Source organism: Poecilia reticulata, chromosome 11 (assembly GCF_904066995.2).
Source record: "Poecilia reticulata chromosome 11, P_reticulata-male-v2, whole genome shotgun sequence".
NCBI classification, from domain to species: domain Eukaryota; kingdom Metazoa; phylum Chordata; class Actinopteri; order Cyprinodontiformes; family Poeciliidae; genus Poecilia; species Poecilia reticulata.
The window spans coordinates 5,182,664-5,209,584 of NC_088840.1; the positions used below are offsets into that span (position 1 = coordinate 5,182,664).

Sequence of the window (26,921 nt, forward strand, 5' to 3'; positions counted from 1 at the left end):
TTCTTGTGATCTAAGGAACACCATAAGCTTGTCAAAGTAATTCTGGTGACTAGTGTCTTTCTCAGTTGCGTTATGGGTGAGCCAGTCTTTCTTTAAAGTTTCTGGAAGCTTACTCTCTATGGATTTAGTCACCAGTGGGTTCTTTATGGCATCTACATTTCCTAGCTCATTTAAGTCACTAAGAGCCTTCTCCAAAGCTTGGATAAGTTCTATTATTCGTCTAGGTTGACCATTTCTCACTGGTGGAATTGCTTGTAATTCTTCAATAATCTCAAGAGCAATGGTAGCTTTGTTCCCAAAACGATTGTCCAGGACTCTGAAGATCTCATCTGATGAATTGTATGTTGACAGGCGTAAATCTCTAGCCACTTTTTCATCGAGACTATCAAGCAATTGAAATTTCTTTACCTCTTTCGAACCAGATGGTTCACCTTGCTTCTGGAGAGCCTCCCATTCTTTTCTCCATCTGTAATAGTCTCGTTTACTTCCACCAAACTTTGGTAAAGCTGTGGCTTTCAGCTTTATTGCAGCTACTGGAGGTAGACTGTGGACCAAGGCTTTTGCCTCTGCTGTGTCCTTCTTACTTGCTGCGTCAATAAAGACAGCTTTCTGGGATACCAGCCTAGGGAGGCACACCTCTAGCTCCCTTAAACGGTAGTTAAAATCCTTTTCCTCGGCAGATGGGGCCCAACGGTTCCAATTTTGGTGTGCTTCCTTTGCCTTCTGGATCAATTTCTCCAAATGGGTGAGCATAAACTCGTATGCCTCCAGAGTTGTGTCTGGCCCGATGGAGGAAACATTCTTGCACTCATCCTCTGCAACTAGTAGAGCCAGGGACAGTTCCTTCTCTCCATATGTGGTCCACATTGTCTCTCGGATAAGGAGTTTGGCTTCTTTAAGCTTTAGTTCACATTCCTTCTCCGTCTTCTCTATGTCGGCTTTCTGAAGATTACTCAGCTCCTCTGCTGCAGTTGCTTTGCACTCAGCCATATAAGCAGCCTCCACATCCTCATTTGCTTCCATAACTTTGGAGCTCTCCAGTGTAAGCTTCTTGTAGTTCTCCTCCAGTTCCTCCTTAGACATTTCCATGTAGGTCCTCGTAATGTTATTTGCAAAACGGGAGAAAAGTCTTTTAACTGTTGTCCTCTCTGCTTTAAGGTCATCAAGGCACTTTAATTCAGCCATTTTCCTCCTTTGGAAGACAGATAGCAGATTTCAGTCTCTGGTTGCAGAATGGAATCTCCTCTGGTTGGAGCGGTTTTTCACTGTCAAGTGTCCTATAATTTCATGGCTTCCTACACTTGAAAAGGAGGACTTGGAGACTTCAGGAATTCACTCAATCTTTTTTATTTTCACCAATGAGTGAGAATCAATGAACAGGTGAAAAACCTACAACACACATACAAAATATTTTAACATACATTTTAGACATTTGGTTCAAAGTTAATAATTTATCTCAACTAATTCCATTTTTTAACCTTGAACATGCATTTATTTTACAATTTTAACCATAAATTCAAGTATTAAATCATTAAATTCCATGCCTGGTTGAATTTGAATCAAACAAATCCAAACATTTTAGAATTACCTTTTTTTTTCTGTTTCTTAGGACATAAGTTTTTTACATTAGATATCTTAACATACATTTAGTGGAACCAAACTGTAAAAGCTAGCAGTGCAAACTTTTACTTCAATAAATTATGCATTCCTTTTCTCAAATGTGAAACTACAGTCAAATTACATTCAATTGAGCCCAGATAGTGGCTTACCGGTAGTCCTTATAAGTCCTTTCCCATGAAATGCTGCTTTGGAGGCTGTGTTTGCCTTCCTCAGCTCTGTTGCAAAACCAGTAAAGTGGTTGGTGAATTCCTTATATTACCTGAGTTGAGGGTGCTGCTGATTGGGTCAGATTTCTTTCACCTGCTGAGAAGTGCTGCAGAGTGGCACACTGATGTGTGTGTGTGTGCGTACGTGCACACACAAATGTCTATTCATGCACCCACATCTGAACTAATGAGCAGATCTGCGCAACAATTATTGTTTCAACAAGGTGTTGCGCAATTATGTGCGTTTCGGTTTCATGGCAAAGTAACTAGCAGATCAGGAGTTTAAAATTAACTAATCAACCACATCTGTGTTCATGAGAGGCTTAAAGGGGTGAAAGTAAGGGGGTACGGCAGGGTACTAAAAGATTTAGCGGGGGAGGGAGAGAGGGGAGAGGGGAGCGGCTGTCTGCTGTAAAAAATCAGTGGGTTCACTGTGCAGCCGCGAGTTCACCCACTAATTACCCGTGACTGATTCGTTTTTCAAGAACAATCTAAAACACGACTTAATCAGTTAATAAATAACTTTTTTCCCCGTTTCATGTTGTTTCTAAACTGTTCTTGCTTTGCTAGAGCAGCAGTGCAACACGTTGATCACGGAAGGTTTTGAGTCGATCTCGGCATCAGGTGACAAACTAAACGCCGCCAGGACGATGAGACCAGCACTTCCTCCTCTGACTCGCTTAAAACGTTTGTAACTTTATGAAAGAACAACAACAAAAAATGTTCAAATTAATGACCCAACAACAATAATAATCTCTGATTATTGTTTCAACAAGGTGTTGCGTAATTCTGTGTGTTTCGGTTCCATTACCAAAATAACTAGCAGAGCAGAAGTTTAAAATTAACTAATCAACCACCTCTGTGTTCATGAGAGGCTTATTAATGATCACAAAATAAATATCAAGCCTGAAAACATGATATCGTAACGGACTGAATGTTATGTGTTTAACGTAATCTCTGGTCGGCCTGTGGAGCCCATGGCAACGGGTGTGCTTAAATTACAGAGAGACGGAGAGTAAAAAAGGTGCGAGTGGTTTAGAGTTGATCACCTGCTCTGGTTGTTTTAACTTTATTTATCTTTGCTGTGGCTCATCACAGCCGCTGTAGTTTCTGAACGTTCAATAAACGACAAACTTGGACTATACCTCGTTCTTTGTGAGTATAGTCATTTACAACACATGGTAAATATGTTTCATTAAGTATTTAACAAACACACACACACACACACATATATATATATATATGTATATATATTTTTTTTTATAAAATTTTTTTTTTGTCATAGTACCTCCAAGAATTTAAAACTTCTCACAGCTTTGTGCTAAGAGGGCTAGCACTGTAATCATGACCAATTTTTTTTTTTTACCACATGCAAAAGTCTGCACAGTCTCTTTTGTGACCTGCATAAATAAATTTATTTCATATTGCAGTGAGCTTTGACATAATAAACAGAACAATAAAAAAAACCACAACCTTTAATTTCAGTACATTTGTTCAACGGGGGAATATATTTTGCTAGTGAAATATTAAAATAAATTTTTTGAAAATAAAAAAACAAATGTAATAAATAAATACACTGCAAATGAACCTCCTGGCGCCAAGGCTAATTCCTAACAGGAAGTTGTGGTTGTTTTGAAGCAATCTGATTGGCTGGCATAGGTTGTTTTGTGCTTCGCTGCCTCCTATGGGTTTGGCATGTTTAAACGAACACTCAGCGGTGTGAGTTCATTCAATGTAAACTTCTGTGATGGTGTGGACGGCCACATTCGAAGGTCTGGTGAACCGTGTCAGAGTACATGATTAAAAAATAGCAGGACATTTTACATGACAACCTGATGAGCTTTGTCAGAAAACTGAAAGTAGGTTCTAACTGGGTATTTCAGCAGGATACTGAATAAGAAATAACACAAAAATTATTTGAGGCAAAATTAACCTTCTTCTTAGACCATCACAGTCCACAGATTTACATTAAATCCTATATTAAAACTACATGAAGAGTGTGTTGAGAAGAAGATTAAGACTCTTGACCAGTAAAAGTGATTGGAATAGTCAAAGACCAACCTTTATTTGTTGTCTGTAGCATATTACCTATTGGCGCATTCATACCAGCACTGTTTAATCCGCTTTAATTAAACTCTACTTTGTTTGAATAGAAAGCCCAGTTCGTTTGGGGAGATGTGAAAGCGCAGTCGAATTCTGATGCAGACCAATAAAATTAACACTAGTCCGCTTAAAAACTTGAGTTTGAATGAAGTGAACTCTGGTGTGGTTCAAATTTCATATGTGGATGCAAGCAGACTGGGGACCGCTCCAAATGCAGGAAGTGAACTATTGTGTAGAGTATTCTGGGTAAATAGAACCAAAACAAACGCAAGAGTCTAGGCTTGAGAAACGGCTTGTGATCTTTTACCAAAGACAAAAGAGAAATCCTACAACCGCTAATATCCAGCACTACTTCAATTTTGATTATATTTTGCGAAGGAAGAGGTTGCTTTCATGTCTTTGGAGGTTTTTGTGTCATTTCCTGCAGTAGCTCTTGGTGCAGCGCCACCACAGCCGAGGGGTTGAACAGGTTTTTATATTAGTTTGGATCATTTGACACGGTGCAGTATGGCGACCAGATGTTGCAATTTTGGTCCCCAATAAAACCAAGTCTACTGGACTATCAGGTGTGAAAACACCCAAGGTCTTCACTGAATTAATGATCAAACAAGAAAGACTTTAATCACCTTACCACTCCGGTGTTCAGAGATGTTCTCATAGCTCCATTGCTATGTCCAACAGCGTGTGGAAAGAAGCTGCAGCTGACCGAGCAGCAGGTCAGTGAATGTTACTGTGTCCACATTCTGTGCTCTGGGAAGCTGAAAAGACTTATTGATCCACGCACAGTGCGATAATACCAGTGTAAAGCAACATGTTAACTGCTACTGTAATTCCTGCGTGTGTGTGCGTGTACGTGTGTGTTTTTCAAGTGTTTTACAGCCTCACAGGAAGGATGCTGTGCTACTATGACACACTCATACGCAGCGTTTTGTTTCTTTTTTCCTCTCCCCATGCATCATTTCCATTTTGGTAACAAGCCATGTGGCCAGGTGTACTGCTCATCTGTCTCATGCATCACTGGCTTGGTGTGTGCGCACATTGTCCGCTGTACGTCTTTGTGTTTGAAGCAGGGCGGCCTTCATGATGCACACACACCTCTTGACTGATTGATTCATCCATTCTTGTCACATGCTTTATTACCCAGGAAGAGAGATGATTGAATATAGAGATGTGTGGTTGTTGGGTGTGTGTTGTGTGTGTTTGCAAACTGGCTGATTGTGGTTGAGCACCAATAAAAGAATCCAGAGTGAGGGAGTTTTGTTGGATCAGTGGTGGGTAACTAATGAACGCTTACAGATGTTAAAACTCAAGGTCCTTCATTCAGCTGAAGATTCCCACCAATCAGAAACTGTGATAGAAGGATGGTTAAACTAGCTTTTTCCTCAATCATACAGTGTATGTGGAAATATCTGTGGCTCAATGATGTGGCATATCTTTCTAAATGATTAGTTTCCTCTCCCTACAGGTGCAGCTATCGGTGATATTCCAAAAGTGGTGATATTCCAAAAGTAAGAGAAATGGGACACGATTTATTTCATTTTAGGAGGTCAGCGATTGGCCGATACTTATGTTGCTTGATCTTATCAACCAATATTATCTACCTCCATCAAGGTCTGGAAACCAACCACTGTCTCCTTTTGTTCTGCTGTTAAATAGAGTTGATTGATTGACCGCCAACCAGGTAACATCTGTGTGCTCAATGATAGTCAATGTTGTCAAGTTTGCGACTTTATCGTAATATGTAGCAACTTTTCAGACCAATAAAATTGGTATTGACCAAGACTGGTATTGCAAGGTCAGGCTTCTTAGAGATTGGTGACAAGCCAGAGAACTTCAATTGTTGTACCTCTACTTTTAACACTCTTTTGGCTGCACATACACCAGCCCTGTTTAGTTCTCTTTAACTGAAATTTATCTTTTCTGCCTAGAAAGTTTGGTTCGATTGTGGAAGTGTAAATGTGCAATCAAACTCTAATGCAGATCAAAAATGTGAACTCTGGTCCACCAAAAAACCTAGGTCTCGGTTAGATTGAAGTGAACTCAAGGTGCCATTCAAATGCATATGTGAATGCCAAGCAAAGAGCGCTCCAAAAGCAGGAAGCGAACTAAATGCAGGGCATTCTGGGTACATACAACCAAAATAAATCAGAGTCTCATGCTAGAGAGAGGAATGGCTCATGGTTTGTTGCATTTTGTGTAGGTGCATGTTGTCTTCTGAAGTTTTCGTGTTGTTTCCTTCAGTAGTTCTTGGTGCAGCGCCACCACAGGTGAGGAGGTGAACAAGTTTTTCAAAGTGCAGCGCAGTGTTAAAGCACCACACTAGCTGAAAATGCAACAAATGTTGCAGTTTTGGTCCCGATTGAACCGAGTCTACTGGATTATTAGGTGTGAAAACAAACATTAACAAAATATCTGTCTATAGCACATAACCTTTTTGTTCAAAACATACCATCACTTATCCAGTCCAAGGTAAAAGCAAGTTCATAACAGCTGTTATGTATGCTCTAAAATCCGCTGAGTTAATACCAAAATAACCTAATTTGGGTTATTTGGGCTGAAGGGTTAAGTTTTCAGCCCTCAAAGTAGTTAAAGTGACTAATGTTCTGACAGAATGCCAGAAGATGTCCCACATGTTGCTTTGTCGAGACCTCCAGACAAATGACTGAATTTAGTTTGCAAACTTTCTGCCTGGTTACACAGTATAAAAGTCTTCCAGTCTATTTTAACTTTAAAACCAATTATTTTTTGAAAGCCTAAATGTTTACAACCACAAAGCTACACAGGAATGGTTTGTAGACAAAAAGATGGATGTGCAAGAATGGACCAGTTGAAGCCTAGACCTCAATCTTTTTAGAGAAGAATGGAATAAAATTCTATGTGTGCAGCCGGACTGAGACTTGTCCACACAGACTACATGTGTGGACAGGTATACATGTTTTTGCTCTTCGATTTAATTCAAGGTGACATTAAAATTGTCTTAAAAAGTATTAAATTCGACTTGCAGATACCCTGTTCTCCCAAAACGGTACTTAGAGTTAATACATTTTCTTGAGCGTAGGTAATCTAGGAGACAATTTTTGCTCCAGTGAACTTCAGTGTGTTTTAGGAACAGATATTTGCAGATTTTAACAGGCTCTGCAGATGTGTTAGGGCTCAGGCAGAAAGGGAATCTGCTACAGTAATAGCAGTGAATAAAACCTTGAGGAGAATCAGTGATATTTTAGACGTAGAGTCTCCAGGAGACTGACTCATGAGGACACATTGCCGTTTTGTGCCCCTTGTTTCTCCCCTGGCTCAACATGCCGCTTCATCTTAAGTGAGCATTCGAACTGCACCGGGGGGAGCAGTGTTTCTATAGCGATGCATTTGTCCTGAATGAGTCTGCTGGGAGGTGTATGCAGATTAAGGTGATATAAAAACTAACAAGAACCATGCTAACAACTCATCCCTTATTTTCTACTGATTTCCACTCATTCCAGTGCAGCTTCTCTGCTGTTTCTCTATACTAAATTATGGTTGGCATAAACACAAAGAGGTCTTATTTGTCTAGATGGTAGGATTACTTTATGTACTAAAACCAGGCTGTGACTTTAACTGGTTGACATCACAGCTTTTACAGAAAAGCCAATGAAACATGTGATTCAAGAAAATGATGATACCTCACCGCCCATTTGTGTTGTTATTCTTCAAATGATCTTTTTTACATTTTGACTCAAAACTTTGTCTCATCTCTTATATGTTGGTTTCAAAAAGATTTTGTTCATCACAGGATTACATTCAGAATAGTTTCAAATCATAAAGGGAGTTTTAGTTTTTTCTCATTGCATAACAAAAAAGTTGGATAAGAAGAAAAAAAGATACACGCTAACGAATACTGCAGTGAACCCGTCACTTATTTGTGGTTCAGTATTCCAGTGTGGCACCATTTTGGCTTTTCAGAAGAAAAACCAAACTGTGACAGAGGAACAGTTAAGATACAAACCTATTATAAATGGCTAATGATAGGCTAGTCATGGTAGCTAGTAGCTAGCTTGTTGAGTCCTTTTAACCACTTTTTAAGCTATATAGTAAAAAATTTTGCCTGTGTTAATGCTAATGAGATAATATTTTCCAAAATTTAATTGCTTGGATCAAAATTAAAAACTGCCTCCGTACTTATGATCACACATTTACAGCTGTACATACAGGATCCCAGTGTATTACTAGTTTTTAGGAAATACAAAGCCTTTGCGTTGATTTTTTTTTCTTTTATGAAATTACATATTTAAACACCAGTTGGCAGCAGAGTCCCCAAAACAGGCAACTTTACTCTTAGTAAATGATATTAGCTATCTTTACAGATAAAGATAGCTAATATCTACATCAAAATGCAAAAAACTACATCAAAATGCAAAATGCTCTGAAAGACAACCATTTCTGAAAGTAATTTTTGAGCAAGCAGTTGTTAGGGTCATAAGTGTGAGTTTCTCTATGGAGAAGGTTAATGTTTACATCCTGTTCGTTGTTACCTCTCTGCGCTATACTCAATGGTTGTTTCACAGCCCTTTTTTAAGGAATGTGGGCTGCATTGAATTGTACAAATTGTAATTCTTTCCTGAACAGAGATTTGTTAAAACACACTTTTTCATTTTTGAAGTATCTGTTCTAGTTGTGGAATTACAAAAAAGAAACACTGTGTTGCTTTTATGGCATTAAGACCACCATAGATTAAAAACAGGCACAAAAAACACAATATGTGGTCTAGATTGTTCTGCGCTGATCCTTACTCTGTATAAAATAAATTGAATACTAAAACAATATCTAAGTAGTATGAAATTCTCTTATGGTCTCACCTCATTCTAATGAACCCTGACATTAAGTATCGTTCTTTTTTGTGAGCTGGATGCATCGTCACTCCCCTGGCAACTGGGTTTGTCAAAAAGAATCAATAGTCACATAATAATCGACACAAAACCTTTCGATCTATTTAGATATTCATTTGAGTCGAGGCCGATGCCCGCAGTGCCATCCACTCCAGTTGTTACACAACTTGGCACAGCTTGACTTCAGACCAGCAGGCCGCTGCTCTCTCACTGTCAGCCCAACACAGGAGTATTGTCACACTCTAGAGCTAGTCACACACTAAGACCCATTTAAAAAAATCCTTCCTTCATTCTGATTATTAAAATTGAGGACATTGGTTTAGTACTTGCTCACCCTTTACATCTGAATCAAAACTGTCCATAGATATTAGCATTTAAATTATAAACCGTCTTGTAATATCTTAGAAAAATCATTCAGTTAAATGAGTGAAATAAGCAATTTAAAAACATCAACCGGATGTTGCCACTGGCGCAAACTCCAAATAAGACGACGACAGGAAGTGGTAGGAGGATGATGGCGCGACATGATTTTTAACTTATCGCGTGATCAAACTTATGTGATTGTTTTTATTAACACCGCAAAAGTGAAATTGTGGTTTTTCGACATTATCTATAAAGTTTTGCGCACATTTGTCATACATGGCGTCCATTATTACCTCTGCGAACAGTGTGCTGCTGTGTGACGTCATCGAACACTGTTCACACAGAAGTCTCACTGCAGTCGGTTTAACTGGTAACTGGAATGACCACAAAAAAAAATCTAATTCCAGCAAAAAACATTGATATTAAGCATCAATTCCTGCTGTGTGAATGTAGACATTGATTGTTCACAAAGTGCTGTGTTCAAGCATAATCATAGAAAGTTGAGTTGAAAAGATGAGCCAGCAAGAAGGTTTGTCAAGCAAAATCCATTCAAGGAAACCCTGGAATCAATGTCAGACAACGAGACGTAAAGTGTCTTGTTTGGGATTGTAAATTCCTCTGTATTGTTCTCCAAGCTCCTCCTGAGCCCATGAGCCCGTATTAATCACAGGACATGACAGGTTCTCATGCTGGGCTGCCTGATCTTCTTAAGGTCATGTACTAATCCCCCCCTGCTTTCCACTGTAGTTTCTTACTCTCTACATCAGTGGTCTCCAACCTTTTTATTACCGCGGACCGGTCAAGACTTGGAAATTTTGCTGCGGCCCGGGGGGGAGAGGGGGATGGACAGTCAGATAAGGCTTCTGCATGTTGGTGTTCCCCCTAAATTCTGAATATACCCAATTTGGGTAGTCTTGGCCCTTTTATCGCAGGATGTGGAGTTTTCCCTGATGGAACGAGAATACAACTTGTTGAATGTGACAGGTAGCCAATCAGAAAGCGTGGTGACATAAGAACAGAGGGGAATCCCAAACAGCTGACATATCGCGCAACTGTGAGTCCGGTGAATATTGGAGATATGTGGAAATGTTTATTATTATATGTAAAGGTCATTATTATGTTTATTCATTTAAAAATGTTAACTATGAAAAAACAGTCACCTAAAAATCATAGTGCAGCAAATAGACCAGCTGCTCCCGTCGTCTTTTATCCACCTCCTTTTCTTTTTGTTACGTCTTTTATCTCTTAAAATGACTCCACAAACTATCACTATTGCTTCTAAATAGTCATCCGTGTTTGGTTATTCTAAATTCCCGTATGCTATGTTGGAAGTTTTGTGGATTTTCTTCTGGAATCGCGATGTTCGTGACTGGAATCGGTTCGTGCTGCTCCTGCCTTGGACACACGAACCGATCGAACCTGTTGGACTTTTATCAGCTCTGTGGTCACAGAGGTTTGGAGAATCGGCCGATAATTCTTAAATCTTGCCGTCTAAACCAGACTTAAGACTCACAAGCTCTACTCATCTCCTCTCAACCACTGCCCAAACGCTCTGACTCTGGTCGCTATGGTAACGTTTACATATCCCTTCAAAATATGATACAGAAGCGCCACAAAAACGAACATTTTACTTTCATGAAAATTTTAATTCACGATAATGACTAACGGGAGCCCTGAGCTTGTTTCTCTGCAACGAGACGGTCCCACCTGGGAGTGATGGGAGAAAATGACACCTGAAGTGTTGCTTATATCCACAGCCTGTTGGTCTCTACGTGGCGAAGCAGCTTGAAGCTTCGTTGCCTCATTAGTAGCCGGTCGCCACATGTTACGGCAGAGAGAGCTTGTAATGTGGGACTCACCTACCGGTCCGGGATAAAATCATTCTCCTGTCTCTTCTCTGGGCCTTTTCCCCTTTGCAAAGAAACTTTCCAAAGACATCTGATCTGTTTCTTACTCATTTTGCTGCTTGTGGGCTCAGCGTTGGCGCGCAAGACATAACCGAGAGAATCCGGTTAAAGGATTTTCAAAATAAAAGATCCTCCAGACTCAAATATTACATCAAACGGAAATATTTAATTATTTCTTGCGCGGCCCGGTACCAATTGGTCCACGGACCGGCACCGGTCCACGGACCGGGGTTTGGGGACCACTGTTCTACATCATTTCTCAAACGTGTACAGTAGATGCAAGCCATTCATACGACCTTATTTATATAAGACTTCATTAAGTTTTGGTAGGTATTTTAATAAATGACCAAGTTTGGTACAAAGAGATAAAAGGCAACACAATATCTGGAAAAAACCAATTCTTTAGTCAATATTTTTGTAATATGTCTAGTTTCCTAAACATTTTCAGATATGCTTCATGTTGTAAACAGTTTTCAGTTTGATTCAAGGTTTATGCCTTTTAAATCACAAGTACAGAGCTCTTGGCGTGAAGCGGCAGAGCCGTTTAAACTTACTTTCCCTTTAGTCATCAGTATTTTGGATTGAACTCGTATCACATCCATAAATCAGGCGGCTCGTTGTTGGCCGTGAGCCTCGGTCTCTGCCGGATGGCGATTTGCTTCATCAAGGCAAGCACTGGTTTGTTTCTGTCAGATCACTGAGCTGCCCCAAAAATGTTTCAGCTTACTGCTTATCCACATAACAATAAGCAGGCCCTTTTTAGGTTTTCATTGCTTCTTTTACCCTCTGTTTCACAAACCTCCACACACACACACACACGCGCACACACAAGCACACACGCACGCACACACACACGCACACACACTGCATGGGGTAGTAGATAGCAGAGCTGGTATTGGACTAGTGTGTTATCGATTGTCCCCATATCACGTCTGTTGTCCTTTTTCCACTCTGAAGAGACGACAAACTCCGCCCTGCTCAGTCACCAGCTCTACGGGACGCCCCGCTTCCCATTTTTGCGCTCTTTCCAACTCAATTACAGCTTTTGCCAGCTAATCATTTTCCCTCGCAGAGACAGCAACATGTTTCTCCCTCTGGGACACATTCAGCCAAAGCCTCTGAGCGTGAGCTCCCATCGTAGTGATAGTGTGCTCAACATTTCGTTCCTCCATATAGTGGAAATTAGCACGTCCACACTGTGGACTGTGTGAGATTACAGTTGAATGTTTATTTAAAGCATTTCAACCATTTTGTGATTCTCAAAAAGGATTTTTAAAAATGTTGGCTACCTCTGACTGAAGCGATGTAGAGGAATTAGAACGACTGGAAGCTGGGAGACGACGCCTTGAGAGGACCTTTGTAAAACATTACAGGTTTCTAACCTGAAATGTTTTGTATTAATTGATTTTTTCACTCATTTAGATTTTTTCTGTCTGAAAAAAAGATCATAACAAAATTACATAGAAAGGAGCCAAACTTTCTTAAAAACCAGTGGCAATAAAACCTTGTTGGTTTCTTATAATTGCTGCCCAGCTTTTTTCTCCCCTTAAGTTTCCACTGATAATAGTTTATCTCTAGTGGTGCGCTGTAACTTTTTGGGATTGGGAAGCCTCCTTACTAATACCTTACTGTTTAGCTCACTTCACAGATTTTCTAGCAATTTCAAGTTGGGACTGGCTGGTCTCCTTCCAAACTGTAACATTACTTTGATTCAGACAAAACATACGGGAAAGTAAAATAAGACTATATAGGTAATGAATAATTTTGTACTTGTATAAAAAGGAGAATGATTTTTAATGCTGAATAATTAAAGTACATGCATTTGAATTATTAATACCATGTTTTATTATTTCCATGTCGTCTTTTTCTGCTACATTAGTACATTCTCAAACCTAGAATTTGTTCATCTTGCTTTGAATCAGTAGAAGCGTTTAACTTGAAACGTGCATGGTTAACTGGTGTGACCAGTGAAAAACATTGATTTTGGGTTCGACGGGGTCCTCTGATTGCATCCCATCATATCATCATCACCTGAAAAAGCTCCTGATGGTGTTTGGTTCTTCACAGCAATACTGAAACTGAAGGAGGTGCAGAAAGAACATGAAGAAAAGTTTCATTAGTTATGAGAAAACTTCCAAACTTTCATTTAGATGGATGAAAAAGAAACCTTGGATACGCCTTTTGATAAGTAGCAACATAGTAGGTTCTCCAAAAATGTTTGTCGTCAAAGGATTGAGCAGTCTTAAAAGTCAAGTAGACAATTGAGTGACTTTATTCCGGTGGTATAATGTGAAAGGACACTTAGTTTGGTAGAAGGTTAAGGAACACTAATATCCCTTCTATCTCTGACTGTAAAACCAGTAGACCATATCAATGTTTGGAGCATGAAGTGTAAAATCTATAGAAAGAAACAGACAAATGGATGTCATTATCAGTTATCATAATTTCAGCCCACACAGAAGCTTCAGCGCTGCCTTTTTAAAAATTTACAGGCTCATCGTGTCATGTAAGAAGTAACAGGGAGATTTTTAGGAGTTAGTGCTCAAACCCGTTTCATCCTCACTCTTAGACTGCTACTTTACACATCCTGTATTACAGAAAAATAAAACAATATACATGATTTTTTGAGGAAATTCCAGGTAAACCTCAAAAGGGGGACTACTAACAGTTTAGCCAACCACAAAATTGAGTGTCAAGAACAATACTCCACAGTCACTACTGCTTACAATGGTTAGCTGTGAGAAACTAGGTGAACCATGGCATAATCAATGAACATTTTAATCAGTTGGGTCGTCTTGTGTCAGGTTATTTTGCCAATTTGCAGAGATGTCCACACAGTACTAGCAAATTAAATGAGATATTTCAGAGGAAGAGCAGTTTTTCTTATGCACTGCTGATGACAGCTATAGTTTCAAAACTTGGAAAAGGGAAATGTGAATAATTCTGAACAAATTTAGCATCTTCTTAGGGAGTTCCTGTCAACGCCTTACAGACTGTGAACTTTTCATTTTATAAAAACTGGATTTAACAGGCTACTTGATCAAGTCAAAGTTATTTTCAATAGATTTTCCTGGACAGTTAGAAAAAAAGACCTTACATATTCTCCTTACATAACCTAAGCGGAGAGCAAAACTGGATTTCCTGTCTTCACATTTCCATTTGAGACTGTGTGTGCTTTATCTAGAAGCGACATTGACTTGTACAGCGTGTGGTTCCTTTAGATGAAATAACCGTGCATCAAAATGCGAGTCTCCAGTCTAGAAATCAACAGAAGGTATGATCTGCTTCGTCAAGCACTGAACATTTCTGATCACTGTCTCTCCGTCAAGGGAGACACTCCGGTGTGAACAGACACATCAGCACACATTAGATCAGAGCACTATGACACTGTCACAGAACAAACTCAGCCTTCTGTCCAGACCATCCGTCTGAGTAAAAGTTTGTTGAAAAGACAGGAAAGATGATGCTGCCTTCTGTATAAACAGCATTAAAATGGAGTTGGAAAGAGAAATGTGAACAGGCATCCAGACAAAGATCTATTACCGAGGTGTAAATGTATTTGAGAATGTGATGGAGGTGATATTGACTAAGATGGAGGGTTTGGAATAATAATTTGTTTCATACAGTGCACAGTGATTGAACATACCCAGGTGTGCCAAGAAATATGTTTGATACCAATCTGAGTTTTGGGAAATTGCAGAAACCAAGTCCCAGGTCAGTACTTTATTTAATGACGTGTACAATAAATAAAATAATTGACAAAACCCACAAACATTTTCAGAGAACATGTGTTTCTAAATATATGTACCATAACGGTGGACGTATATGAAAATATCCAGTAAAAATCTGTTGCTTTGGGATGTACATGTACCAAACATATGTAGCGCTGTTTTATACTTTTAACACTTGCAGAAGGCCTCCTGTAACTACAATGAAACATTCCTCAACTTGTAAGGCATTTTGGGTAAATACAACTAAAACGAATGCGTGAGTCTAGCACCAGCGGAAGAAATGACTGGTGGACTTTTACCAAAGACAAAAGATAAATCCTAAAACATGATGCTACTCCATTTTTGTTTACATTTTGTAAAAAAATTAAGTTGTGGTCAGTGTCTTCTTCAGAGGTTTTTGTGTTTTCCTTCAGTGGTTCTTGGAGCAACACCACCACAGGTGAGAGTGTAAGGAAGTTGCTCAATGCAGTACTAAAGAAAACCTCACCAGCTGAAAATGTAACAAATGTTCCAATTTTGGTCCCCAACCGAACTCGTTTTGTATATTGTTAATACCAACATACTGTCTACAATTAACTACAATTAACTAACCAGTGGGCTAGAAATCTGGCACTTTGCCTATTTACGAGGTGTGAACATTTTAGTCTCTACAAACTTAAGAAATGTAGGATTAAGAAAGTAACTTTTCTATTTACCATTCATTCTCATTGCAAGTGCCAAGTTTCTTGTCAGATCCGTTGCAGCCGTCCAATGCAGACATAAAAGTATTGGACAATTGCAGAGCAGCTGTCATGGTATTCAACATTTTGATTTCCACTTGTCTCCCGCTAAACGCATCTTTAAGTCATCCACAGTGCAGGCATTCCAACATGTTTCAGCCTCTCGCCCCGTCAGCTTCGTTTCCGTCAAGCTGGCCTGACAAACACATGCGCGGTGACACACATGAAGTCTCCCCCACGCATTTACAGCCCAGCTTTTCACCCAGGGTTTTACTATCAGCATGACGGCTGGAATGAACATGCATTAAGCTCCCTTCACACTCAATAAGAAACTCGTCTGTCTTCTCCTTCGGCAGTGCCAAACCGGACTGAGCAAGCATCCTGCTTGCATCTTCTGTTTCCATAACACAAAACCTGTACCTTACAGTTTGTTGTTTCCTGAAGTAGTGACAGCAAGCATCATAACTAGTGTGTGTGTGTAGGTGTGTTTGACATGAACGGCATGTCAAAGACGTCATTGCGCACAGCAGCAACAACATGCTGTCAACTCAATCGATGGTTTTGCTCTCACAGCTCCACATTTCACATAAGAGATAAAGGATAAAGAATCATGAGGCTTCATGATTTTCATGTTATTTATAAGTGCTTATTATGTTAAAATCAGTGAATAAAAGGGTGCAATCAGACTGTTGTGTGTGTTGAAGATCCAGAAGACAGAATCCATCAGAAGAAAATGCAGCTGATGTTTAATTGAAAGAAAGAATCTGAATAGTTAAGGTCAGGGTCTACATCCATGTGTTCAGTTTTTCTGTGCCTCTTCTTCCCCCTCACTGCTTGGCATGCTCTCCATGCGCACACCTTCACCTTTTTGTTTGCACTCTGATAAGCTCTAGCTCCTCCAGGGCAGCCGAAGCGATATGCTGAAGAAGGCTGTTCATCTGGGTTGTCAAAGCTTCACCTCAGCTGGCCCAATGAGATCAGACCATGATGGTTATCTCTGCATAAACTCTTGACACCAGAGAGTCAGGCCTCACTAAGACGAGCTGTCAGAGAGCCGACAACTCTACTGGGGAAGGGGTTTAGTGGATTAAAAGGTTGCTGGTTCTGCTAATGAGAACAATCCTTCAGAATGACTTTCTGATGTCTGATATAATGGGTCTGATATAACGGGCTTTACTTCCTCAAAAAGTTATATTTCCTTTTTCCCCCCCACAAATAGAGACAAACAATTTTGTAACAAAAGGATAGGCTTAAATCCACTGTGCTTACACTTCACCAACTTTAGTGCATTCACACCAACTTTAACCCAACTGTAATTCATTTTCCTGGTCTTGGTCTTTTGCAAAAGACAAAACAGAAATCCTACAACCACTGAAATCTGATGCCACTCCATTTAACCAAACTGTAATTCATTTGCCTAGAATGTCTCTGTTGCGGACCATAAAAGCGACCTCTGACATGCCAAGACTGGGTGCAGTTGACACAAACTCTGTCTCTGGCCAAGTCAGCTGGCGCAGGGCATTCTGGGTAAATACAACCAAAACAAACACGAGTCTAGTGCTAGTGGGAGGACGGTTTGTGTGGTCTTTCAGAAAAGACAAAAGAGAAATCCTACAACCGCTATAAAATCTGATGCCACTCAGATATGATGTGTGTGTGAGCGAGTTCCTCAGCCAACACTAACCTAAGGAACCAGTCAGTGCATCTATGTTTATGGTGGACTTCTGCCCAGCACATGCATTTACATGTGAAAATCTATGAGAGCACTAGTTAAACTTTGAATTCAGAGACTCATTTAGGAGTTTAGCAGTGGATGTTTATGACCTGAGTTTATTTATTTTACTGCTTGTTTCTTGAAATAATTTGTGTATGTAATACCTTTGCTAAGCTTCTGACTTGAAATCCAGACACACACACCTTGAAGAAATCAGAACTGACCTTTGCCACATTTTTCTTTTCTTCAACAGCTCTTACCCTTTTACTGCTAATATTCCTTTTATCAATATCTTTTATGACTCTGCTTCTAAGCTAATGCGTCCCCCAAGTGTCTTTGACTTGTTTCGGGAATGCAACTCTTCAAAAATAATAGCACAGTTCACAGGGATTTAGGGCTCAGCTGCCTCCCTCTCCATTACTCATTCCGCGTTTAGTGCGACAGGATGATGCTTCCGCCAGAAAACTGCCCTGACACCGTCAGGACTTGTGGCCGCCCGGCTCTGCGCCGTCGGATGTGTCCTGTGTCAGAGTGCGAAAACGGCTCCATGAGTCACGGATGGCGTCACGAAGGTGCTGCAGTGGCCATCAGCATGTGGGGTTATGTGTGTGGTGTCGGCGGCTAATGGGCCGTTTTATGGGCTAAGCTAAAGCGATGACATCACAGGCCTCGCAAACACAGCGAGAGGTCAGAGTCGTCATTCTGAGGAACGGACAGTTGCTGCAGATTTCGAAGCCCTCCGTCTTCCAGCTTTAACTCTCTTACTTTCTTCTGCTTTACTTTTGCATGTATCTGATGTTACTCAGAGTTATCAGAGTAACACGTTGTCAATTTTTTTTAGATGTTCAGTCATTTTAGTCATTAATAAAGAGAATAAATGTCTTGTTTTAAGGTCATAATTAGAATAAAATCCTCTTGGAAGATGAAAGTCGGCAAATATTCAGACACCCACAGCCTGATGAAAATGTTGCAGACCTGCTCTGGCTGCATCTGTTCGCAAGTAATTATGTCCTCATTATGTTCGTCATCCTCATGAGGCCTGTGCAGTTCAACAACACAGGGCCGCCACTGCTGCTGTTGCTGCTGCTGTTGTTTTGTCTAGCGGCCCCTCACCTGCATGCTCAACTGGTCTCGCTCTGTTTCTGCTTTCCCACCCAGAGAGGTGAGGCATCATGGGGAAACACAACAGCAAGCTGGCCCCGGAGGTCCTGGACGACCTGACCAAGAGCACGGAGTTCAACGAGGCAGAGCTCAAGCAGTGGTACAAAGGCTTCCTCAAAGACTGCCCCTCGGGCATTCTCAACCTGGAGGAGTTCCAGCAGCTCTATGTTAAGGTGAGAGCCGGGAGAAAACATGAGGCGAAGGAGAAGAAGACGTGCTAATTGATTCTGCCTTAATAAGGACGGCTGGGTTTCACTGGAACTCTAACCGATAGCACTCTTAGTGCTAATCACTTTTGTTCTCTTAGTTGATTATAATAGATTTATGACTACTGACTTATTGTATTCATTGTATACCTCTTCTGATGCTGGAATTAAACAATTTGCAGATCTGTTTTTCATATAACTTAAGTGAATCAGCTAGCCACTAAGCTAGCTAGACACCAGGACTGCTATTACTCTACACTAGAAACTGGAAACTGCCTGTATTTGGGATGATCTTTGGGGAAAAGTTCCAAGACACCTTTAATGTGCTGTAGTTTTCATGACAGGCCACTATGTGGCACTGTGATCTTAGCTTGTCATCAAAATGTTGATATACTTTTGACCCTTGGCTTCCACCTCAGTAGCTTTCAGCTCGTTTAGAAAGCAGTAACTCGTCTTGATCGCTGAAAAACCAAGTGGTCATGTAAGTCAGGGTATCTGCAGGTTCCAGCAAGTCAAATTGAAGACTTTTCAATATCTATTTTCATGGCACATTGAATTCAATTTAAGGCCAAATATATATATAAATATAAATATTGGGAATGGTTGGGGGATTCTTGTGTTACAGTTAATCATAGCAAAAACAATGACAATGTGGCTTAAGAGGTTTTTGCCGGAGATATTTCTGCCAATAACTTCATGTTCTATTTCTATGTGTCACACACTTGCACTTATTTTTCTGATGTTGAATCAATATATTCCTGCATATAAAGGGTTGTTTTCTGTGTGATAAAATTTGGCATCTATTAAAGATTTATAGACATCTTTGACCAAGACATGTCCGGGCCAAAGACAGCATCAAGGTTCTTCACAGTACAATTGTCATAGTTTGTCATTCTGCTTTTCCCTGTGCTTCCACTCTCCAGTTTTTCCCGTACGGCGACGCATCAAAATTCGCCCAGCACGCCTTCCGCACTTTTGACAAGAACGGCGACGGGACCATCGACTTCAGGGAGTTCATCTGCGCTCTGTCCATTACCTCCAGGGGGAGTTTTGAGCAGAAACTCAACTGGGCCTTCAACATGTATGACCTGGACGGAGACGGAAAGATCACACGCATGGAGATGCTGGAGATCATCGAGGTGTGTGATTGTATGTGGGCAACCTAAAACGAAAGCTTAGGGTTGCTTCTAAAAAAAAAAGCTTCTTCCCTTTTACCCTGTGCTGCAGGCCATCTACAAGATGGTCGGCACGGTGATCATGATGCGCATGAACGAGGACGGGCTGACGCCTCAGCAGCGCGTCGACAAGATCTTCTCCAAGATGGACAAGGACCACAACGACGAGATCACCCTGGAAGAGTTTAAAGAGGCGGCCAAGTCCGACCCTTCCATCGTCTTACTGCTGCAGTGTGACATGCAGAAGTAGAAGGGGAGGGGATGGGCAAGAAAAGAAGGGAGGGAAGGGATGAGGGGGTGAACTGAAGCTAGGGAAGTTAGGTTGAGAAAAGACAGGGAGGGATGCAGTCCTACAGGAGGAGGAGGAAGAGGCATTGACGATTGATTGACGCCATTCCGTTTATTCCCCACTCTGCTTTACTCTAGACGGGAGGCTTGACAAATTCAGTCAGATGGTCTGTGAAAAGTGGAATTCCCTCCTGCTGCATTTGGTGCATAGCAGAGCAGCATGGTGTTACTCGTGCTTTCACACTGTATTGGACGTGAGATCACAAGGCTGCGGGGTAACAGCAGTGTTGAGATCAGCTATCTGACGGAGAGTGCTATTTTATATTCATGGAAGACCAGACATTTCATTTTATTATTGCCTTCAGTACTGGAGACTGGAGGTACAGTAAACACACTGTTTTGGTCAGACCATGGCTGCACTGGTTTAGATTCTTCCCTAGCCAAGTTCCCAGCTGCTTCCAGGGAGCGTTTTTGTGGCAGATTATGGCTGAGTGTCCACCAGCTAAACACTAGGCTGGCAGCTGATGAAAAGTGTTGCCCGGCTGCCCCCAGCGGCGTGGTCAGGCATTCTGATGTGCTCCACAGTCACTTCTTAGCTGCCCCCCACAGCTTTGATAACAAAAATCAATATTTTGTTAAAGGACTTTGTAATCTGGTTAATGCCGAGACTTGTTCTGCTTGTGACGCAACTCGTGCTTTTGTTCTTCAATCTCTCTGATCTGCAAAATGTATGTCGAATCCTGCAAACCCCACAGTCTTTCGTCAGTAAAACCACTTGTTTGAGCAACAAGAGGAGGCACTTGACCATCTCGGCACGGGGATAATCACAGCAGTAATTATAGATCTTATGACAGAATGGTATTTCTGAGAAAGGCCAAACCTGCTACGATGATTCACCGTTGTTTCACATTAAATAGCCGTCTCTCCCCTTCCTCTGCCTGCGTCCTGCTGCTGCCCTGTTTTTTTTTCTTTCTTCCTCCCTAAATGTCAGAGAGGAAGCGCTTTGATAATAGGTAAAGGGAGAGGAACTTTGCTCAGATCTACAATCGATGAGAAACGGAGCAAAGGGTTGAAGAGGTAGCTCAGGCGTTGTGTGTCACCTGTGGTAAGCTAGATGAAAGAAGAAAAATGGATGGTGTATCTACATATTTGCATTAAACACCCAGAAATACACAGAAACAACTGGTGACCGTTTAGCCAAGATTCACATCAACCTAGAAAAGGCAATCTCAGAGTTTTATGGTTATACCAGTCTGAGACTACTTTAAAGGTAGCCTTCCTCTGCAGGATTATAGTTTTAGCAATGGCATCAGAGGAAGTAAACAAAGTCGTTAAGTCAGTGTTTGCCACGCTTCCACATATTGAACAATTAAAGTCACAGCAAGAGGGACGTTTAAGACATTTTATTGCTGGCAACAATGTCTTGGTCCTACTCCTCATGGGGTTGTTTACAGAGCATGCAACTACCAGTTCGCCTCAACGAACTGGGTAAAATCAGATCCAATCATTTAAAACATCATCTGAATCCACACCTGCAGAAAGGAATCGTTTGCCAATAGCTGAGTGTCCAGACCCCTCCAAGTGTCTAAATGTCACTCATCAATGACATTCTGGATGCTGCAGCATCTGGACTGCGACTGATATGTTCTCCCAGAAAGACATAGTTTTGTTCCTGAAGATGTATCTGACTCGTCTCATACAGCTTCAGTTCTCTTGTTCTAATTGGAGGCGTTCTAATAAGGAGCAGTTTGGAGCAGTGCCAGTCCCCCCTACATAACACAACCAGGCGAGAAGGCATAGCATTCTTTAAAGTTCTTGCTCTACAACATCATAATAAAATGAAAGCATAAACTTAGCTTGTCCACACAGTTGGGGGCGCAATCACACACATAGCACCAATAAAAGACATGGGGAAGTTGAGTTTCATCATACTCCCATACCAGTTATTTTAAAATGCCACAAAGAGTCAAGCAAGTTGACTCTTCCTCATTGGTTTGTCTTGAAGACTGGGAATTACACTTGTCTATAAGTAATGTAAAAACCTGATTATGCTAGCGAGAATGTCCCAGAGATATCCGTGGCAAATGTTGCATTTGTGTCCAAAGTAAAGACGCTGATCTTCTCCTCCACTGCAGACGCTCCCTCCCTGGTTGTTCAGAAAGAGCTTCTACATGTACATTATTATAATACGAGTGTAATCGTATTTATGAATATAAACAAATATAAGATGTAAATGTACCGATAGTGTAGACCTGATTTCATTTTACAACACTGCTATTGAGAGAGAAAGAGTGCATCTGTGTGTGTCTGAGTAATACTGAACTGACATCAGAGCTCTGCGTGTGTGTGTGTATGCATGTGTGTGTGTGCGTACGTAGGGGGTTACTGTTTGAGTGTTCAGTGTTTTGTATTTGTATCATTTGTGTAACAAGAGATGCCTCAGTCTAGTTTCACTTTGTAACAATGTGAATGTGACCTCCACTTTGAAGCACTGAGTATTATTACCCTAACTTGTTTGCTTTTGTGATCTGCTGGTATACATGATGTACAATCTGCCCCATGAAACAGCCTACTGTCGCAATGCTACAAGTGCTAAGACTATACGATGGTTAGCTTGCCCCAAACAGCAAAGCTGACAGTTTGTTATCTAGCTTTGAGGAGATGGAGGTGATTAAGAAGCAATGCTGTGTCACAGTGCCACCTAGTGGTCGGAAGAAAATGGTCACGTCTGGAAGCAGTTCAGATGCTGCATATTCCCTGTTTCAGTACATGATAAACTGCCTTGGAGATCAAAGTGAAAAGCATCCTCCATTACAAGAGATTGTCTTATATAACTAACAGCCATATTTATTCCCTTCAACATTACGGTATGAACAATTTACATGGTTAATGTTGGTAAAATATAGCCCAATGTGGAAAAAATTTAAATTTTTGTATGAAAAAGACTGAAAAAAAGAGTCAGACTTATTGGCCAATTTTTCAGCATTACCTTCTAATCAAATTAAGAAAAAGCGACTCAGAGAAATCTGTCAACTAAACTACAGCCCCTTTTAATGCTAGCACTGTTTAAGGCTTTATTGTGGTTTTAGCTGTAACAGAAAGCATCCGTCAACAGCAGGCAATGCTTCTAACTATCCAAACAGAATAAAATTGTTGGTTTAATGCATTTAAAAGTGTTTAAGGAGGTTGGACTTAAGTATCTTCAGATGGGTTTTAAATTTACCTATTTGGTGAGCTAAAAGTTTACTTAAGATACATTTTATTTCCTGGTATTTAGCTACGTGCAATTTACACCAGGATGCTGTTAGTTGTTTATACAAAAGTTTTCCCACTTTAGAACCATTTGTAGATCAGTATGCAGTTTTTTTTAAAAACAATAACCTCACATTCCCATCAAATCTTATTCCTCTCTGCTTTGTGTATTTTTTGTGGCAGCACCACATATAGGCCTGGCAATAGAACTACAACATTTAGGATTATTATTTCACACATCGGAAAAAAAGACACTTCTAGAAATTATGCCGCGTTTCCGAGAAACTTCTTAAGAACGACATAAGCAGAAATCATTCTAGGAAAGAAAAGCAGTTTTTATGGTTATTAGGTATTTAGATAAATATTTCTTTAAAAATCCTACAGCTTGATTTCTTATCCTACTTAGTTTTCTCTCTCTAAAATTCCAAATCCCTGTTTAGATCAGTTGAATATATTACGGCAGAGATGATCAAACCAAAATAGTCGCATAATCAAATTTTAAGACAGTTTTGAGTACTGTAGCTCTGTGACAGACAGCATATGCAAACATAACCATGCAAATTTACAGTACAGTTAGAAGGGATTTATTAGAAGCAGTCAGTGTCTTGACTGCAGTAAATTACTCTATTTGTCCAGATTAGCTGGCCCTAAAGTTAATGGGCTAATCTGAGAGGGGCCAAGACCAAAGCTGACTTTTACCTTCTAGATAAAACTCCAGTATCAAAAACATCAAGGATGTTTATGTGAATGCTTTTTACGAACCTTTAAACTATCAACAGGTTTGCTTTAACCGGTATTCACAAAAAAATGTATGATCATTTGTATAGAAAGTGGAGGTTGGAGGAAGTGCGCCACCAATAATTTTCCGGGGTGAAACATATACTTAGAACAGAAGATATTATTCATTTCCAGTCAGTATAAAAAATAAATAAAATAGCATCAGCTACTGTTGTAATATTTAGCATTTTGTTACTTTACTTTTATATCAGAAAGTTATTCTGTCCGAAAATGCTAGCAAGAATTAAACATGGCAAGATAACTGATGGCGCATTTTCTTCCTCCTCCATTTTCCATTAAATAATCATTGCTACTGTAGTCAAGCGTCAAACATGAAGATAGTTTAAAGGTTCTGTTAATACTAAACACATGAGCATGACAGTAGAATCAGAGCATCACTTGAAGCGTGAAATAATTGCTGCTTTAGCTTTTGTCTGCTGTTATAAACACCTGCCTGTATTATTCGTTTATATAATTTACATTTGCATTAAATATGATAGGAAATCGATCTGGCAGACAAACTAAGATGAACTCAATGACAGGTGGTGTTATTATTTGCCCGTCCCTCTGCCTTGCTGCCTCCCTTTGTACCGTTTTGACTCCCTACATCATTGCCACTGACATGGTTAGTCATCCAATTTCACATGTGCCCGTTTGCTGTAAAAAGCTCTGATTGGAACAGATCGGCTCACACAGTAGATCCACAATGTTTCTGTCTTCACTCTGTTGTGTTGATTAGACTTTGATTAGACTTCATCCACTCTAATTAAGATTCCTGTACACACACCCCCACACAGCTGCAGATCATATGGAAGTTTTTATTTGACTCATGACCCAGTTCAGAATGTTGGTGAGAAAAGTCCATCTCTCTTATGTGCCAACGATGGGAATAGGATTGACCGACTGTGTGGAGCTCATTGTGAATTGCTGATGTACTTGTTACATGTTATGCGGTTCTAAACAGGCACCTTAACCTCTGTGACATGAATACAAACATAGGTTGTTGTTTTTTTTAAAAACTTTTCTTCTTAACAGGGAATCATGTCCGCTCTGTTGTTCAATATAACTATACTCTTCGACTTCTCTCTATGATGTTTATGTAAATCTGTCTGTGTGTCCTTTTTACTTTTATTTTGAAATCTTATTAGAGTCCTAGAACAACAACAACAAAAAAAACATTGTAATTATTTTTGTTACATAGAATAAAACATAAATGTCAAGAGTTACGTGTGTTTTCCTCTCGTTGAGTGTCGGTGCGTCGGAAACCGCTCCGAGGCACGCGCACAAAAACCGACCCAGAGCTAGCACGAGTCACCGCGGCGTTGCGTCGCGTGGCGTAGCGTGGCGTAGCGCCCCGTTTGCGGAGGCCTTAGTCTCCATCGCGGCTGTCCCGGACGGGTTCGACTCCCGACCTCGGTACCTTTACAGCATGTCTTCTCCCGTCCCTCTACACTCTTTCTAAAAAGCTATTAGCCGGCTTAAAAAAACAACAAAAAAAAAAAAAAACCAAGCATGAGTCATCTCAGTGACGATGCCACACTGCTGCAGTGATGTCACCCCTAAACGCTGTTCCCATGGTAACCGTGATGGGGCCACGAGGCAAAGAGACGAGCCACACAAACCGTGTTTGCTGCACATATTTACGTGCAGAAGGAGCGATGAGATGTAATGTGGAAGGTAATCATCCCTCCGGTGATGGTTGACTCTCATTAACTAGACAGAAGCGGAGGAGTAACGAAACGGAGAGATGACTCACCAGAAGTGCCTTAATAAATTACTTTAGTTTGATTTATAAAGGTGTAAAAATGAGCATACCTCAAGAAATCCAACACAGGGCTCAATTATTGGAGCTTCTCCTTTATACAACTTCCCAATCCGCCATTTTTTCCCCTCTCTTTTTCCATTGCACATTCCCTAAGCCCTCCATCACGGATCAATAAAAATCTATTCTGAGCCTCGCCGCATCGGGCTTTTCAGCTCAGTGGAAAACCAAACACCACAAAAGCACACACTGTGGCCACAAGCAGACGGAATCCATGAAGCGCCAGAGCAGCAAAAGGGTGCAAAGCGCGCAGTGGCCACAGGAGGGCGCTGCATGCTAAATGCGCCCCCTCCACTCTGTACCTGCCTCCTTGTCCACCTGCACAACAAATTGTCTGTGACATTTTTAACACAAAAGCTGAAAATAGGAGACCATGTAAAGGTCAGGTGTTCAATTCTCTCATGGCAGTTTCATATTCACATAACAAGCTAAGAGAACAGAGAGAGATGAGAGATGAGGATGCTGAACACACAGGAAGTGAATGTCACAGTAAAAAATAAATAAATATATATATATATATATATATATATATATATATATATATATCAGGTCAAACTCTAGCTGACCTGAAGCAGCTACAGTTTGTGCAGCAGCCACTGTTGTTTACACAAATGCAAAAACTTCAGAGATGCTGGAACAACTAACTCACAAACTTCAGTGTTTTCTTGGGGTTTTGTGTGATAGCGCGACACAAAGCAGAGCATAACTGTAAAGTGGATGTGTGTTTTATAACTCTGTTTTACAAAACCATCTGAAAAGTGAAATGCATTTGTATTCAGCCAGGACCTGCAAACCTTTTTTGGAGGCATAAGTCTCTACAGCATTGCATATGTATAAAGACCATTTTTGTCCAGTATTCTCTGCAAAATAGTTCAGTCTCAGTCAGGTTGGATGAGCGTTTATGTGAAAATGTAATTTCACATCTTGCGTAAAATTACATTTTTTACGCAAAAAAATGTAAAAGATTTTCAATAGAGTTTGAGTCCAGCGTTTCTCATAAAGAGCTGAAATCTGT

At 40.5% G+C, this 26,921-nt stretch overlaps 1 protein-coding gene and 1 long non-coding RNA gene across 2 annotated transcripts in view; one reads left to right on the forward strand and one right to left on the reverse strand.

Annotated features, from left to right (window-relative positions):
* Positions 1 to 25,306, forward strand: part of LOC103472032 (visinin-like protein 1) — a 32,609-nt gene extending 7,303 nt beyond the window's left edge. The window contains exons 2-4 of the mRNA XM_008421385.3: positions 18,384 to 18,559; positions 19,516 to 19,731; positions 19,820 to 25,306. Of these exons, the coding sequence (XP_008419607.1) occupies positions 18,398 to 18,559; positions 19,516 to 19,731; positions 19,820 to 20,017 (576 nt within the window). The 5' untranslated portion in view covers positions 18,384 to 18,397 and the 3' untranslated portion in view covers positions 20,018 to 25,306. The remainder of the gene's footprint in view (positions 1 to 18,383; positions 18,560 to 19,515; positions 19,732 to 19,819) is intronic.
* On the reverse strand, positions 25,102 to 26,382 carry LOC108166730 (uncharacterized). The gene is made up of 2 exons (XR_001777099.2): positions 25,900 to 26,382; positions 25,102 to 25,797 (listed from the first exon to the last, which is right to left on the reverse strand). It is a non-coding gene; the product is annotated as an uncharacterized LOC108166730 (long non-coding RNA).
* Positions 26,383 to 26,921: the final 539 nt, after the last annotated feature.